The sequence below is a fragment of the Haemorhous mexicanus genome, chromosome 9, assembly GCF_027477595.1.
Source record: "Haemorhous mexicanus isolate bHaeMex1 chromosome 9, bHaeMex1.pri, whole genome shotgun sequence".
NCBI classification, from domain to species: domain Eukaryota; kingdom Metazoa; phylum Chordata; class Aves; order Passeriformes; family Fringillidae; genus Haemorhous; species Haemorhous mexicanus.
The window spans coordinates 24,442,441-24,459,621 of record NC_082349.1 but is presented as its reverse complement, the minus strand read 5'-3'; the positions used below and the strand labels follow the sequence as shown (position 1 = coordinate 24,459,621).

General features: G+C 42.8%; 2 protein-coding genes across 2 annotated transcripts in view; one reads left to right on the top strand and one right to left on the bottom strand.

Moving 5' to 3' along the window:
* Positions 1-2,628, bottom strand: part of SWT1 (SWT1 RNA endoribonuclease homolog) — a 25,719-nt gene extending 23,091 nt beyond the window's left edge. The window contains 3 exon segments of the mRNA XM_059854543.1: positions 1,469-1,543; positions 2,420-2,583; positions 2,586-2,628. Of these exon segments, the coding sequence (XP_059710526.1) occupies positions 1,469-1,543; positions 2,420-2,583; positions 2,586-2,628 (282 nt within the window).
* TRMT1L (tRNA methyltransferase 1 like) lies at positions 2,627-17,181 on the top strand. The gene is made up of 16 exons (XM_059854544.1): positions 2,627-2,765; positions 5,175-5,327; positions 6,176-6,238; positions 7,033-7,146; positions 8,108-8,172; positions 8,520-8,649; positions 10,101-10,224; positions 10,639-10,718; positions 10,985-11,231; positions 11,899-12,111; positions 12,905-13,095; positions 14,407-14,485; positions 14,933-15,099; positions 15,302-15,361; positions 15,713-15,839; positions 15,962-17,181. Exons 1-16 carry the CDS (start codon positions 2,627-2,629, stop codon positions 16,329-16,331), a joined length of 2,322 nt encoding a protein of 773 aa, XP_059710527.1. The 3' UTR covers positions 16,332-17,181.

The following is a 17,181-nucleotide window of genomic DNA, read 5'->3' as shown; positions in this document are numbered from 1 at the left end:
ACTCTGCCTGTGGCTGGTTCTGGAGCTGCAGGACCATATCAGCAATGCAGAGAACAAACAGAATGACAGACAATTTCAAAGGCTCCCCCAGGGTCACATGCACCCCCCTGCTGTTCCCAGCAGCTGGAAAGCACTGAAGGAGCTCCCTTGGGGTAGGTGGAGCTCATAATGTTGCTGGGACAACTTCTGGTGATAATAAACTCACTTCCAGCTGCTCATTTCTCTCTTCAAGGCCTATTCCCTGACAACCATGAGTTTTCATTACATTTTTAATATTTCTTTTCAACCTACCCCCTCCTTTTTTCAAACGTCTTCATTTAATTTAATTATCGAAAGCAAATTTTCTTACTGTTCCCCTCCTCCCAGCACAATCAGTTTGGGGTATAAGACACTTCCCACCCATGCTGGAATCACACTGCAGGACACTTGCTCCTGTTAGAGACTTCATCTTTTTGCTGTTAAAGCTGTATTCTTTAAACTGGTGAGGCATTAGCAATGGCAATAAGCCACAGCATGAAGTTTTAAGGCAAGTGTTTACAATTTGTATTACAGAAGGAAAAAAACCCAAAACAATAAGGCATCTTAGGATAAGTTATTTTTAAAAGACAAATTGAATAATAGTAAGGAAATTGGGGCAAGAAATAATAGTTACAAACATCTGACTTTGAACAACATTTCCTCTATGATCAGAAAGCTTTTAACATGAATAATTCAGTTTACAAGGCCACAATCATGCTTATTTATTAACAGTTGCAAAAATTCTTTGAGAAGACAGGTAAAAGCTCTCTTACTTTATACATATTCCTTGCAAACTCCAGCAGGAAAAAAAATGTAGCAAATTGAAGTGTGGAATTATTAAACTACTGATTTATCAACTATGTATTGCACTTCTGAAAGTAAATAACTTGTCAGAAGTTGGACACAAACAATAAAAAACAATAGGAAGCTACACATAAGTATGACCAAAAGGTGACAACTCCTGTAGCATCTGCATTTTACAAGTGATGCAGTGAAAGCTGACTCACTAGATATAAGTATGTACTAGAATATGCTGAGAATTTTGGTCATTAATTTATGTCTCAGGGGCTAGAAGGAAATCTTTGAGAGTCACTCACCAAAATGCTGTGAAGTACAACTTGTGGTTAATCAGAAAATTACAATATATGATCCAACATACAGAACAGTCCAAGAAAACAGCACTGATTTCAGCACCAGTACTAAACCCAATTCTTCTCAAACAGAAAGACACACTAAAATGAAAAAGTTTCTTATTTTCTGATACCCATACTACTCACAGCCTCTGAAGAAAAACACATTTATCTGCCCAACTCAACCCTCCTGCTGTTCTTTATGACTCTGTCTTTAAATTGGATTCATCCTTCTACCACAAGGCTGCTAAACAATTAATATTCTCTTGAATGTAGGAGGTTGAATAAAGATATAAAAATAATAATATTTCTGCTCCTACTTTGTCATCCTGGCCATCCAAAGAGACTTCCTTTCCAGATAGTTTCTTCAGCTTCTTTTTAGACATCTTCAAATCCTGTGAAAAGAGTATGTTGTCTTTACTACTTGTTTAAAGTTTTCAGATCCAGATGAGCTAAAAATAAGTTTTAACTGCACAGAGAAAAATACTTTATAATAGTCTTCTTTCGTTTTCTCACTCCAGAGATACAGCAGGTCTCAACAGGGTTAATAATTATTCACATCTGAGGGCACGCCAGAGCAGAAAAGACAGCAATTACACCTCCCCAGAGACACCTATTTTGTACCACCAAACAAACAAAAGCTACCATCCTTCAACACTGAGTCGTATTACTAAGTTTTAAGACCATCGGACATTGGAAGGGGCTGCGCAGGGCGGTGCTGGAGTCCCCATCCCTGCCGGTGTCCCAGGAAGGCCTGGACGTGGCACCCAGTGCTTTGGGCTGCTGTCACGGTGGGGATCGGGCACTGCTTGGGCTCGCTGGGCTTGGAGAGCTTTTCCAACCCAGCCGAAGCTGTGACTGTCTAAGGCAGTCCCGGCTGTGCGACTGCCGTCTTCGGCCCCTCCCGAGGATGGAGGAATTACAGTGACACCCCGCAGCAGCCCCTCCACTCCACACAAACAGCGCACACCACCAGGAAGTTCAGGGCAGCTGTGGAAAGCTTCACCCGGAGCTCCCAACGCGGCGATCCCAGACCCGAGCAGGGCAGCCCGGGACCGGCTCCGCCCTGAGGCGCGGGCAGCACCGGGCTCTGAAGGAGGCTCTCACGGGGGGCTGAGGGGCGACAGCTCCTGCCTCACTCCCTCCCAGGGGACAGCCCGGGGGCCCGCAAAGCACCCGGGGCATTGCCAACACACACAGCTCCCCTTCCCTTCCGTCTATTTCCCTTCCCTTCCTCCCTCCTCATAGGACGCCGTGCGGCGCCGCCTCACCCCGCTCGGCCGCTCCCCGGCGGGCCCCGCGGCAGCTGTCGGGGCCGTTAGGGCGGCTCGGGCCGTGCCCGGCGCGGCTGCCCCGGCCCCGGCGCGGCTCCTCCTCTGCCGCGGTGCGCGCCGGGCTGGCCCGGGCGCAGCTGGGAAGTGTAGGCGGAGGGGGCCGCCCTCGGCGTGCGGGCTCCGCGGCGGCTCCGCGCCGGGAACATGGCAGCGCTAGAGGCGGCGGAGGCAGCGCTAGAGGCTGCGAAGGCCGCGCTGGGGCGGCGGCAGGAGCAGCAGGAGGAAGAAGAGGAGGAAAACCACAACCATGACCATGAAGGCGGCGGCGAGCCGGCGGCGTTCAGTGAGAGCGGGCAGGGATCGGGCGGGTAGGGGGAGCCGGGCCTCCGTGCCGGGGCTGAGGGCGGGCGGGCGCCATGCGGAGCCCGGGCGGGTTTGAATTTGCAGCCCGGGGCCGGTTTGAATTTACAGCCTGGGCCGGTTTGAGTTTACACCCCGGGGCCGCTCGCCGTCCCCGTCCTCCCGCGCCGGGGAGCCCTGGGAGGCGCAGGCTCCCGGTTCTCCCGTTTTCCCAGCGCAGTGCGGGGCCACACGTGTTCCCGCCAGGCCTCGCTACGCTTGAACCCGCGCTCCTGTCGCTTCTTTCTTCCCCAAACCTACTGATACTTTAGGGATAAATTATTGTTCCATGAGGTCCCTTGGGGAGCCCAAAGTGCGGCGTGGGCCGCGCGGGCTCAGCCGCGCGTCTTTGGTTTTTTAAACCAAAACGTGTTTGCGCCATGTGCTCCGGAAGGAGCCTGCTGGGAGCAGGGAGGTTGGACCACCGTGGTCCTTCCGACCTGGTCCGCTCTAGGATTCTGTAAATTGGTTTTGCTGGACTTCAGATCCTCAACTGAGCCCTTGCTGCCAGCCCTTTGCTGCTGCAGCCTTACGGTTGGAGTGAAGTGACTCTTCTAATTAATTTTTTTTTTTTTTTGTGTAAGTGTACTTTAGGCTCTCTGAAGAAGCCTTATTCTGTTTGTGTGTCAGCAGTGGTTCGCGGTGGGCATTTAAAAAATCCTGACGTCTTGGTTCGATAGCAGCCTGCTTTCCTTCATCATTCAGTGTAAAAGTTTACCTCTCTCTTTGTACATTTATATATTAACTAGCTTTTACATACGTAGTATCCTTTTCAATCATTTTAACTTCTCCACGTGCTCTGAAAATGCAGACTGTCCAACTCTGCTGGTTTTTTGTCACTGCTGTGCTCCCACTATATATTTTTATAACTGTTTCCACTTTTGCCGCAACTAATCAATAGTTTTTAGGGATGTCTTACCAAACATGCTTTTAGTTACTCTTTTTCTGTCTGTCTTTGTATTAATAACGTATGTAGAAACTATAACCAAGAATCCTGCAACTTTTAAATGGAGCAGTAGGCTCCATGCAAATCTTTCTTAGATGAGTTATCATCTTAAAACAGGTCTATGAGGAGCTCAGCAACAATCTTTTTGTAGCAGTGCACGTCCTGATAGATTGTAAGATAGGTAGAATAATTTTACTCTGTGCTTCTGTTTTTTCGGGTTTTTGAGCCCCTGTCTTGAGGCATTCCTGCCATTTTCTCTTTCTGTCAGTTTTCATAATAACAGATATTTTTACCCAACAGCAATGTTTAAAAGAAAACAAACAAAAGTAGCCCTGGGGAATCTGAAGAACTGCTGTAAGATCCTTCCAGACTAGGTGGATAGGGAAGACCAGAAATCAGAGAATCATGGAATGGTTTGGGTTGGAAGGAACCCTAAAGCCCATCCTGTTCCAGCCCCTGCTGTGGGCAGGGAGACCTCCCACTATCACAGGTTGTTCTCTCCACATCCAGAGAACAACCGTCCATTCCTGCATCCCGGTTTCTGTGTTGGGACAGGCAGCCCACGGTTGCCTTTTGAGCCCTCTCTGCACCTTCTGTCTGTCCCATCCTGGCTGAAAAGCCTTGGCCAGCTCTGTTGCTTCTCAGTAGTTGCAAAGTGATGCCAGAGCTTTATTTGTTGTTACCCATGGTTGAAACTTCACTTAGTCCCACCTGTCCCCTGGAATCTTGCTGGGAGCAGGACAATATTTATAAATTTATTTGGCTTTCTGAATCCTTTCCTTGTGCTTTCTTATATTCCTTGGACAGGGGTTACACCATGCCTTCTGGAGATTTCGACCTCTTCTTTCAGTTATTTTCTCCGGGTTTGACTATTCTCATCATTTTATCTCTCCATCTCTCAGCCTCTTTAAATGCTTGAAATTCTTCACCAGGCCCATCTGTGCTGCCCCAGGAAGCAATTCATTTGCAAATGCTGAAGTCACCAGCACTTACCCACATCCCTGCCTCTGCTGATAGCAAATTCCTGCATTAGTCCCTTCTTTCATATTGTTTGATCCATGAACTATACTGTTATCACACTTGTCTGGGGAATTTGGAGCTCCTCCTTGCCTGCTTTGGCTTGCTTCACTGCATCCTGCCAGAAAAAAACGTGTAAATGTTATTTTGTTCACCTGAAACATCTGATACTGATGTGTGAATAGTCATTTCAGATGTCCAGGATTACATTATTCCACAGCGATTTCCAAGGATAATTGGAGTGAAAATTCATCTGGTACTATTCTCCTACATAATATTTTGACTCTTTCATGCTTGTAGTCAGCACCAGATTATTGGAAACAAATGAACATGTTTGTATCCTTCAGTTACATCAATGACATTTTTACTGTGTTTTTGTTTGGTTTTAAGATGGTTTGGTGGTCTCTGAAAACATGAAAGGCAACAACGCTGATGTGAAAATTCCCAAGTCAGAATTGGAAGCTGAAGACAGAGGAGCAGAGGAAGAGCGCCCAAGGGAATCTGATAGCAACATTTTGGATCTATCATCTGATTACCCCCGAGGTTTGTTAATAAACTCTTAATATTTGTGCCATGTGCTGGAGGACAGGTAGAAATACTAGGGAGGAAAGGTAAAGGGAGTGTGTGAAATCTCATTTTAAAACTCACCTCTGGATACTGACCACGTGGATCAGTTGCTTTGTCTGGTATAAGAAAACCTGAAGATTTATCCTGTGAAAATGTTGTAAAGCTTAAAGTTGCTACAGAGTCTGTGTTACAGTGTACTGGGAAGTTCTGTGTGCTGGAATCAATAAAGCAGATTTCAACCTAATTTTCTTGGTATTAGCAAAATCTGACTGAAAAGTTGAAAAATCAGGTGGTAGATTTAAAGGTTAAATTGTTTACTAAGGGAAAGAAAAAAAAAAGCTAGCATTTAATGTATCCTGACTCCACAGTGAATAATTATTCTTAAATTTGGTCCACTTACAGTTATTATTTAGTTTTGCCAGTGAGTTCATATGATGTTTTTGTACTGCTTTTGTGCATGATTTGCATTCACTAACAGTGCTGGGCAGTAAAACCAGGTGTAAAGGGAATGTGACTTGATCTTTTCAGCTGTTTTTTTTTAAATAGGGTATTTCTGTCTTAGAAAGTTTGTGTGTCAGTATTAAAAGGAAATAGAAATATATGAAAATATATGGATCTTATTAAACAGCTATTCTGGGGATAATATTTGCAGTCATTTGTGCTGCCATGGAAGTAAAAGGACAAAAACAAGCATTTCAGTCCCTCATGCAGTCATTCTTACAGTGCTAGATTTGATATGTTGCACAGAAAAGTAGCAGTAAACTAAAAGCCATTTTTAAACTAAGAATGTTTAATTTATAAATATTTCTGGTGGTTTTTTTTAGACAAACATATTTCAATTCAGAGACACCTTGCTGATCTAGAGAAATTGGCTGACCTGAGAGAAGGTGAGTTGTTCACTGCAGTGTCCCTGAATACAGATCTTTGTGTTACAGGTATTTACATTTTTCTTTAGATTTTATCTTTATTACACTTACATATATTTATGATATTTAAAGATTAGGGGTTTTGTAAAAAAAGGCTTTATGATTTATTCTCTTCTTCTTCTCCCAAATTCTGCCTCAGAGGTTGTTTGACATTCAGCTAGTTTTTATGTAGGTTACTGCTTCAAGGGCTTCAACACCTTTGTATTCAGCCTTGCCTTTGCTTTTTGTGTCTCACGTGGAGGATTTTCAAGAATTATTTTGTTTTCCTAAATTACTTTACACAGGGTATATTGCCTTATTTTGCAGCTTAAATAGATATCAGCTGCTTGTTTTGTCCAAAAGATGCAGGAGTTAGAACAATAAAATCTTGTTTTAACCTCCTGATTTTTTGGGGGTTTTGGTTTGGTGGTTTCAAGTCTTTGCAAGTCATCTGTAAAGTTTTGTTGTCCCTCAGTACTTTTCAGAAGTTTCATTAGCCTCATGTTGCTGGAGTAAAAAATACTAGAAACCAAAATCCAAAGGTTGTAGAAGTTAATAATTTTTAAAGTTATAGTGATTTTGGTCTATATTCTTTGGAGCAGAAAGAGGCAACCCATAAATTTGGAGTTTGTGCATGAAATAGAATGTTCCCTGAGGATTTCAACTTTAGCTAGTGTTGATTTTCCCTTCAGCCTTTTTTCTCTTGGCCTGCATCTCAGCTAACACAAGTGATAACTGCATTTCATGTTTCTCATAGTTTTTAATTGTATTTTCAGATGAAAGGAAGCCTTGTCCATTGTGTCCTGAGGAGAAATTCAAAGCTTGCTATAGCCACAAACTCCATCGTCACTTGCAGAATTTGCACTGGAAGGTGTCTGTTGAATTTGAAGGTAATGGCGATTGGGTTTGAATAGTAAATACTAAAAGAAATTGTGGGTATGTTCTGTGTTTTATATTTCAAAATTTCACTTTACTTAAGCATTTTGTTACTAGCTGTGAATTAGAACCGTATTTTGACAGAATGAATTTTGAGGTGGCATGGAAAATGTAAATGTGAAAGAATTCTAATCTTCTCCAGCCAGAATGGTTACAATTATGTATTTTCTCTTTAGAAAATCACCAATAATTGCATGGCATGTCATAAAAATTAAAATAAAATTTAAAATACGTGTGCAATGAAAACTACTTCAACAAAAGTTTTATTTATGTATTAATAATAATCAGACACACATGGATGATCAATTTTGGTGGATCATAAAGATTCCGTGGGTTCTGACAAACACTTGAAGTCTTTATGTAGTATCAGTACTTAGTGGCTTTAATTGTTTTGTAATGAACTCTGTGATCTGCTCCTGACATGCGTTAAAATCCCTGCAAGAAGTTTAGGAAGGAAAATTAAGTGAGCAGTGTGTGTTTTTTAAAAATCCAGGTGTATGGGTTTGTGGGAAATCAGGTGACTATTTAGAGGATGGGCAAGATAAAGTTGAACTATGAATGTTCCAACTGGAGTATCAGGTATCTCATTTCAGTTTTCTTGAACTGTGCAACTTATGTTTACAGATAAAGTCTTCACACCAGTCTTTTAGCCAGGTAACAATATTTTTGTGAAAGACTCATAGGTACTTTTGAACTGAAGACTTGAGACTTATTTTAATAAACTTTAAATTCTTTGCATTTTAAAGTTTAAAATATGTAATTTGCTGATAAATTTCCCTTGTGCAGAGAGGGAATGTCCCAGATAATTGATGATCTTCTCTTGTTGCTGTCTGGTGAAATCTGAAGTGAGAGCATGTGGTGCAGGCCACAGACATGCTTCTCATTTCCTGTTTTGGGATGGCATTTGTTTTCCAGGGTACAGAATGTGCATCTGTCACTTACCCTGTCGGCCAGTAAAACCCAACCTTGTTGGAGACCAGGTAAAAATGCTGAATCCCAGAAATTCTTGTTACTGTACAAAGTAGGGGAATTGGGTGACTGAGGGGAACTTTTGAGATCTCCTTAGTCTCCAAATACATCTTGGTGTTCTGTGTGATTCCAAAAGCTTGTTGGTCCAGGATGTGTGGTAGCATCCTTGGCTAGCTGCATGGGGTTGTACCTCTGTCACTGTGGGGGGCAGCTGCCTAGCTCAGCTCTGGCTGTAGATTCCAGATATTTTGTGTGCTCTAGAGGTATCAGACAGATGACTTCTCATATGCCTGTGTTCAGTTCTACTTCAAGCATGTTTTATGTATTCTGAAACTACATAAAAGGCTCTATTTTACAGACATTGTCAAAGATGGGAGCTCATTACCACTGTATCATCTGCTCAGCAACAATAGTACGAAGAACTGACATGATCGGTCACATTAATCGTCACGTGAATAAAGGAGAGTCTGAGTCCAGGTTTATCACAGGTGAGCTCTGACTGATAGGAAACCTTCAGTCTTTTTCTGTCATATACCACCTGCAGTAACACAGAAAAAAATCAGAAACAGAGTTAGCCTTTCTAATGAAAAATCTGCCCTTAAAATTTCAGAACTTTTGTTTCATCAAAGTTGTGATTTAGTCTTGCACTGACCAGTTCCTGTGTTCTTATTGAGATAACTAGTACTCCCCTCACCCTTAATGTTGTAAGCTTGTGTGTCTCCAAAGAGTGAGGGACATGGCATCCACAAAAAAAAAAGTCTAGAGTAAATCTTTCTGCAATGAAAAATTCATAGCTTTTTATCCAGACTGAACCAGCCTGGGTTCCCAAAACAAGATGATGTTTTTTCAGTCTCAGAAAGTCATGATCGAGGTGTCAGTAGTTTTTTGGTAAATTGCAATCCTACCTGACTTTGTCCAGAAGGAGACTTTGGTTTCTAAACTTGCATAAACTAGATTAAAGACCTAGTTAAAGGTTATTTTAAATAATTGGAATGCCAGTAGTTTGATGCCTGGGCATCAGTTTGGATGTCTGAAAAGCAATAGTGGTACCACATTCCGTATCTTTATAGATTTTGTGCTGTGAAATACATTGATCTCTGTGTGCTTCCCTTCAGAGCTGTGAGTAAAGAATAGCCCATTTTTTAACAAAATGCATGAGGCAGTTTTTCCTCACAGAGGGAGGAGAAATCCAGAGGTTTTGTGATCTGTAGGCACTTGGCAGCTCTTGGGGCCCTTGAAGGTGGAGCAGATCCACCATGTGTGTGTTTGAAAGCCCTGAGAGAGGCAGGGTGAGCACTGGAAGGTATCCAGTTGGTACAAATTTTTCCTGGTTGTTCCTAGGTACATTTGAGACTGTGGATGAATTGCTCAGAGGAACGGCAGCCTGTGTTTACAGCTGTCAGATCTGAAAGCTTGTTTTGCCACAGGCAGTCTGCACAGAGCTCTGGTGCTGGAATTGTCCGTGTGCTTGTGCTGTTTATGCACATTTCATGGGGCTGTTCAATAACTTAAAATAGATGAAGGATTTTCAGGGATTTTTGCAGTTTATTGAGACACATTTAGAACTTTGATAACAGGATTTTAATTAATTAGCAATGTATTATGTTTAAACATAATGTGCTAAGTCTCAGGCTCGGGGGCTGGCTTTCTTAAACTGGAGTGGATACATAAGAGCCCAACTGAGAAACAAATCTGATGTTTTATGAGAGCAAAATTGCGGTAGAGTGTGATCCTTATTTGCCACTTCTGAGATTAGAAGTTAAATTATTGCCTGCCTCTCCCCTCATCCTTGTAAACTGGTCCATGTGCTGGTTGGCTTGCAGCATAACCCAGACTTCTTGCTTTATGGGAGCAATTTTTTAGTGTAATTTACCAACTGTGTTAATATTAATTTCAGTTCTCACCAATTCTTCCCTTCTGCCTCAATTACTTGTTTCAGTTGGTGCTCCGAAATCATCTTATGAAGTGGTGAAGGAGTCAGCCACAGATGTGCAGGTTCTTCCCAACCACTCCACACCCCAAAAAACAGATTCCTATTTTAATCCTAAAATGAAGCTCAACAGGTGAGAGAGCAGGGAGTGGGAGGATGCATCAGAGGGGTAGGGAGTTTATAGTGAAAAATCTGTGTTTTGAAAAGCAACCCTGCAAAACTTCTGTTCAGAGGGCAGGAGAAAGGAGTTTCTCATCAGAAAACTCTTCTTGACAAATGGTATTTATTCCCAAGAACACTGTATGTGAAATAGTGTCATTTCTTAAGTAATCAAGTATTTTCCTGTAATTAGTAGATATTACTTTAAGAATTCTCTGCTGTAGAATTCAGGTTTTCAGCATAGCTAAGGTTTTTATTTACAGTTCTTCCCTATAAAAAGTGGACTTTAGCTTAAATATCCCACTGTTAGTTTAAAGGGAGAAAAATAAGGAAAAGGAAGCAAAACTGTTCTCTCAACTTACAGGCTGTGGCCATTTTTATCTTCCAGGCAGTTGATATTCTGTGCACTGGCTGTGCTTGCTGGGGAGCGCAAACCCATTGAATGTTTGGATGCTTTTGGTGCCACTGGTAAAGTCCATTTCTTTAATATTTTGGTTAATATCCAATAGGAGGGAGCAGCAGAAATTCATAACTGACATCACATACTCAAAAGTAATGTGAGGTACACAATAATTTTCTTTCTTAGGCAGGGAGTCCTGAGCTTCCATACAAAAAGACAGCTGTCAAAAGCTGTATTAAGGCTTTTTAAAAAGGCTGTAAATGCTATTAAAATTCAGTGGTCTTCTTAAAATCAACCACTTGTCTTACTGTCCTTAAATTCTCTTTTTCTGCAGGAATCATGGGATTGCAGTGGGCAAAGCATCTTAGTAGTTCTGTGAAAGTTACAATTAATGATTGTAATGAAAATTCTGTGACAATGATTAAGGAAAATTGTCATTTAAACAAAATGAAGGTGAAACTGAACATTAAGGAAGAAGACGATGGTGAAACTGTGGGAAATGGAGAAGAAAACAGTGACACCATTGAGGTGACAAAAATGGATGCCAATGTTGTCATGCATTTGAGATCATTTGATTTTATGTAAGTGTTGAATATTTCTGTCAATTTTCTGGTTTGGTAATGACACACCCCACTCCACTTCCTAGTATATGATTATTTGGAGAAATTGGAATGATAAAAGAATCAACCAGCAGTCACTTGAAATGTAATTTTGTTGTCCCAGAAATAGTGTGGGGACAGAACTTAAATGTTTTAGAAAGTGCTGGAAAAATACTAGTCTTTCTGGCATTCAGAATGGGTAACAAATATACATGAAAATTTTAACCCAGGCTGAGCTTTTAAATAATTTCATTGTCTGTTTGCTGAAGGGAAATACCAAATCAGTTTTGGGGTTTGTTTTTTTTTTTTTTTTTAATTTCTGTTAGCTTAAAATGCTGTTTGTTGTATCTCTTGTTTTTATCTATTTTGCAGCATATTAACTTTGAATTAAAGCAGGCTGATTCTTCCAGGTTGGGTATATAGATGCATGCATTTAAACCCTATGCAGATACCAAAATAAGTGATGGGATTTTTTTGTGTTACTAATGACTAACATTCTGATCTAAGCATTGCTGGAAGTTTTAGTTCTGTTCCTTCTTTCTGTTTTAAATGTGATCATAGATGAAGGTTATGAAATAGTGTGTTCCTCAGTGTAAAGCCAGACTCTGGAGCATTTATAGACACTCAGTGGTACATCCTTTCTTTTCAGCCATTTGGACCCCTTTGGAACTGCTGTGAATTACCTGGACTCTGCCTTTAGAAACGTGAGAAACCTTGGGATTGTGTCACTGACATCCACAGACATCAGCTCCCTCTATGCCAAGGCTCAGCACGTGGCCCTGCGTCACTATGGCTGCAATATTGTCAGAACAGAGTACTACAAGGAGCTGGCAGCCAGGGCTGTAATTGCTGCTGTCACCAGGTACTGCTAAACCAGTTCCAGTTAGGGTAAAAAATTATTAGGTAATTATTAGGAATAATTAGGGACTGGGCAAGGCAAAAATGCATCAGTAGGGTAGGGGGGTGGGATAGTAATGTGAAAAAAAATACCCAGACTTGTAAACTCTTCTATTTCTCTATTATTTTTGCCATTCTAGAACTCCATAGGACTTCCTAAATACAAAATAAACTGCTGGAATGGCTTCTAGCTAAGCCTTTCAGTTAAGACTTGCTTCACTGGAACCTCATGTTAACTACAGGTCCTCATACTTAAGGTTAAAAAGATGGATGTGATTGCTGACTTGTGAAATCAGTTATTTGCATATAGATAGATACCCTAACTAAACTCAGTCTGTTAAATTAAGACCTGAAACCTAATTGGAGAAAAAAGGTACAGGCAAGAGGAGGGGACAACTGCTTGGGAAAGATGAGGAGGAAATGAAATCACCAGAGGTTTTGAGAATGCCAGAGCACAAATGCTGAGCTGAATATGTTTAGATTTCCCTTGTCCTCTCCCTGCACATGTGATGATGCAGGTGGCAGACCACTATTTCTAGCTATGATAAGAAGTAAAATTAGATTTGCTTGGCCTGCCAGGAAGGCCACAAAATGAGGCACTTCAGAAAGAACACTTCCTCCTGCTCTCTCAAATCTTCAGTACCCCTCTCTAGGAAGTGGACGAGCTCCAGAACTGGGCAGCAGGTTCAGGTGTCCATGGCAGTGTTTGCCTGCTGAATTCAGTACAATTTGGTTTTTGTGTGTGTTTCTCCCCCCAGAGCTGCAGCTCGCTGTAACAAAGGCATTGAAGTGCTGCTGGCAGTGGCTCTGGAACACTTTGTTCTGGTGGTGGTCAGGGTTTTACGGGGTCCAACCCCTGCGGATGACTCGGCAAAGAAGGTCCGATACCTCATCCACTGCCAGTGGTGTGAAGAGAGGGTTTTCCAGAAAGAGGGCAATATGGTGGAAGGTAAATGGCATTTCTTTTGTAGTTTGTCTCTCTGTTCTGGGCCTTGTTTATATTTACATCCCATTAGTAGCAATTCCCTTGTATGTAACAGTGAGTAGTATGTGCGAGGTGGAGAGGGCACTGTGCTTCATGGCCATGGGCTGGATCAGTTGTCTGGATGGATTTTCCTGTAAATGGACTGGATTTGTGGCACAAATTGCTCAGCTTCATGGCTGCCCCATCCTTGGAGGTGTCCAAGGCCAGGTTAGACAGGGCTTGGAGCAACCTGGGCTAGTGAAAGGTGTCCCTACCCATGGCAGGGAGTGGCACTGGATGGGCTTTAAGGTTTCTTCCAACCCAAACCATTCTGAGACTTGTTTCTACACAGGACATCCTCCCAGCCTGCTCTAGCTCCTGGAGCTGCCAGGATGCCTGGTATGTCCATGGATCTGCCACTTCAGGAAAAGCCCTAGGATAGGGATAGCCTTTTATACTATTGGGTTCCTTCAGATGGCAGCAGCTGGATAACTTTTGGTGTCAGATTGCTTTTCTGCTGCATTTCAGTTCCTTAAAATGCAGTGGACTGAGCAGTCTGATTTTCCCCTGCTGTTGTTAATGGGCTGTCCCCATACATAGGTTAGGAAAGACAGGAGACAAAAATTGCACTCCTGGAGATGCTGGTTTGAAAACATTAATATAAACCCTAAAACCTTGTTTCCAAGTTGGAGGCTCTTGCATAGCTTGCTGTCAGCCTATGGTGTCTTTGCCCTGCTCAAAGTCAGATGCAATGAGCATGCAATGAGCATGCAATGAGCCTGGTATTAAAAAGTTGTTAAAAAATCAGATAAAAGTTTTAAGGTTGGGGTTGAGCAGCTGAGTACAGTGTTATGGTAGAGATCTTAATTGTAAGTAAACTATTTGCTTGATGCATTAGTTGCACAGGGCTTACAAGACTTGTAGGTGGACTGTGTCTTGCAGATGCAAAATCTGATGTTTCGGATTTTGTAGCTGGCACTTACTGTTAACCTGGACAGCTGCTTATGTAACAGTAGGAAGGCAGACACTTTCCTTCCTTGTTTCTTGAAAGAAACATAGGGAAGTTATGTTGGTTTTTTTTTTCTTCAGTGTTTTAACACTGATTACAGATGAAGTCATCAATCACTAAATCTCACCATGAGCTGCTTGGCAGAAGTGAAAATAGTGTCACACTTCTGCTGTTCCCCTTCCAAATACCTCACTGAAGTGAGCTCCCACTGCATCTCTCTGTCTGTGCAGTAACACAGGTATGGCTGGCTATTGCCAAACAATTTAACTGCTGTTTTTCTGCTGCAGAAAACCCTTACCAGCAGCTGCCCTGTGACTGCCATGGCAGCATGCCTGGGAAGACAGCAGTGCTTCTTGGTCCTCTCTGGTAAGTTCACATCACAGGACACATTTGGAGAGTCACTGGTCCAGAAGCTCTGAAGCTCAGCTGTTCATATCATAACAGTTTTTATTTAGGAGGTACAGCAGTCAGCAGGAGCTCAGGAAACAGAGTATGGATTTAAATTTAGTGGGGTATTCAGTTTCTTCTTTTGTTCAAACCAGTTAATAAATAGTAACACATTTTAAATTTCACATTCAGTGCACTTATGGAATATGTCCTGCACAGGAGAACCTGCCTCTTCTCTTGGGGGAGAAATAAAATTACTGTTTTTGAGATCTTGATTTTTAAATTATTTTTTAAACAAGACCAGTGTTGTTGTCATTGCAAAAAATTCAATTCAGTGTGACATAATTGCTGATCAATTTGGGCAGAGAATTTTGGAGCAGCTTCTATTAAAAAGCCTTAACTTTTGACTTCTCTTGTGTTTCATAGGTCAGGAGCTCTCTTTAACACTGGATTCCTCAGGAGGATGCTCCTGGAGGCTGTGCAGTATGGCTTGGATGAAGCTCAGCCACTTCTGAAGACATTAGTTTGTGAAGCAGAATGCACAGCTCCCAAACATTTTCTTACCCACAGTCCTGGTGACGAGAACAAACAAGGCAAGAAAAGGGGCAGCCTGTTCACAGAGAGGACTGGCTTTGTGGTGATTTTTAGAGATGCTGATCTCTGATAAGTTACTTAACAGCAGTGTATCCATAGAGTTGAATGCATTATTGAATAATGGAATTATTTCATTCTGTGTAGTTAAAGCATTTTGCCACTTTACAGTAGAATTAATTTTGCCTTCTAATTGTATTCTAGAAGAGTGTGGCGTATATATTAGAACACCAAGTACTTTTGCAGAATCCTACTTAGTACATGGTAAGTGGAGCATTTTGGTGTAGCTTTTTTTATATTTAACAGTATTGCACTCTGGAGTTTTTTCCCACCCAGTAGCGATTTTATTTTATCTTTATCCAGAATCATATTTATTGGTAAAAGCAGAATGCCAAATACTCTATGAAGCCACTTTAATTTACTTGTTACTACTGAAATGGCCTGTTGATTAAATTCAGGCCCGATTTTACCTCTGCAGACACCAGCTTAGACAAGCAGGCACACAGCTGAAGTTGCTGCATGGCTTTGTTTTTGTGTGTACTGTCTGAGGCTTTGCTGGTGTCTTTGGGGTGCCTGTGAGTGCTGAGTGGTTTCTGTGGCCTTCTTGTGGTGCAGGCAAGAGGAAAAGTGAGGAGGTGCTGCGCGGCACGGCGAAGCGGCAGCGGGCCGAGCACAGCGCCGAGCACCCCCCGTTCTACTACAACATCCACCGGCACAGCATCAAGGGCATGAACATGCCAAAGTAAGTGTGGGTTCGCCTTCCAGCTCGGTCTGACATAGACACACAGCTTGTTCTGAGTCAGCCCTGTCAGCCCCACGTCCGTTCTCAATGCGGGGTTTTGGTTTTGCTGCCTTTCTTCCCAGGTTAAATAAGTTCCTGAATTATCTGTCAGAGGCCGGATACCGCGTGAGCCGAACCCACTTCGACCCCATGGGAGTCCGCACCAATGCGCCCCTGGCACAGTTCAAGACTGTTCTCATGAAGTACAGCACTCCTACCTACGTGGGGGCACAGGCAGAGGGCCCTGTGCATCTCCCTGGAGAGATCCAGGTGGGAGAAGAGGTTCCACCTGCTGCAGTGATCAAGGTGGAGGAGGCTGAGTTAGCGGAAGATGATAAATCAGCTACTGCAGTGATCAAGGTGGAGAAGGCCGAGTTAGCGGAAGATGATAAATCTGCAGTCGCCGCCGCCGTGTTCACAGAGTCCTACCCCACTCACTGTGCTGCTGAATAATGCAGATGGGTTTGTTCATCAGGATGTTACAGACTTCCAGCACGCCCTATTCCAGTAAGCCACTCCTTCCTCCCAAGCTGGAGTTTGACCGTTTTGAGCTGCCTGTTGTACTTGGAAGGGACAGTTTAGACTTAGGTAACAGAACTTAGCCCTGATCCCAGCATGGCTGTGGTCACAGAACCAGCTCTGTGGCATGGCTGTGGAGTTACCTGCTTTTATGATCACCTCCTTTTCACACTGAGGCATGGAGGCTGCTTCCCAGTCTGTCCAAGCCTTACTGCCAGCACTGCATCCAGGAGGGGGGACAGGGCCGACAGTGTTTAGCATTTTGGAATATGACATCATTGTGAAACAGCCTGTTCCTAAAATGCATCATTCCTAAAACCTAGCCAGCTATGATCTAGAGAGAGGGCATGTTAAGGTAAGAAAATAGCACAGGATAAAATGCCCTCTGAGTTAAAGCCAGGCAGTCCTGCCTGGGTGCAGTTGTTGCTCCAGGTTGCACATGTAACTCTGCATTCAGGTCTGTTTCCAGGGTTCTGCATCCAGGCAGGAGCTGATCCCAGGAGAACAGGAAGGAGCGGTGACACAGCTGCTAGCGAACTTCAGTTTGTACCCGAATCGTAGTGAATTGTGTAGTCACTCTAGGTAGTTGTCTGATCAGAGCTTACATTGGTTGTGTGCTGCAGAAAGGTACAGGGACAAGGGACCACAGTGGACCTTCAGATGAAGTTTGTGGTGAGTTGTCAATAGTAACTCTGAGCTAAGATCTCTTCTGTGAAGGAGCAAAGCTGCCAGGTGTTGGCAGTTCTGGTTTCCTTAAATACATGGCAGCATTCCAGCCAAATAA

Bases quoted from the DNA above. Each gene is read 5' to 3' on its own strand.
- TRMT1L (XM_059854544.1), top strand. From the start codon at position 2,627: ATGGCAGCGCTAGAGGCGGCGGAGGCAGCGCTAGAGGCTGCGAAGGCC. The intron at 6,239-7,032 runs GTGAGTTGTTCA...TTGTATTTTCAG, and splicing joins ATTGGCTGACCTGAGAGAAG to ATGAAAGGAAGCCTTGTCCA. The intron at 7,147-8,107 runs GTAATGGCGATT...TTTGTTTTCCAG, and splicing joins GGTGTCTGTTGAATTTGAAG to GGTACAGAATGTGCATCTGT.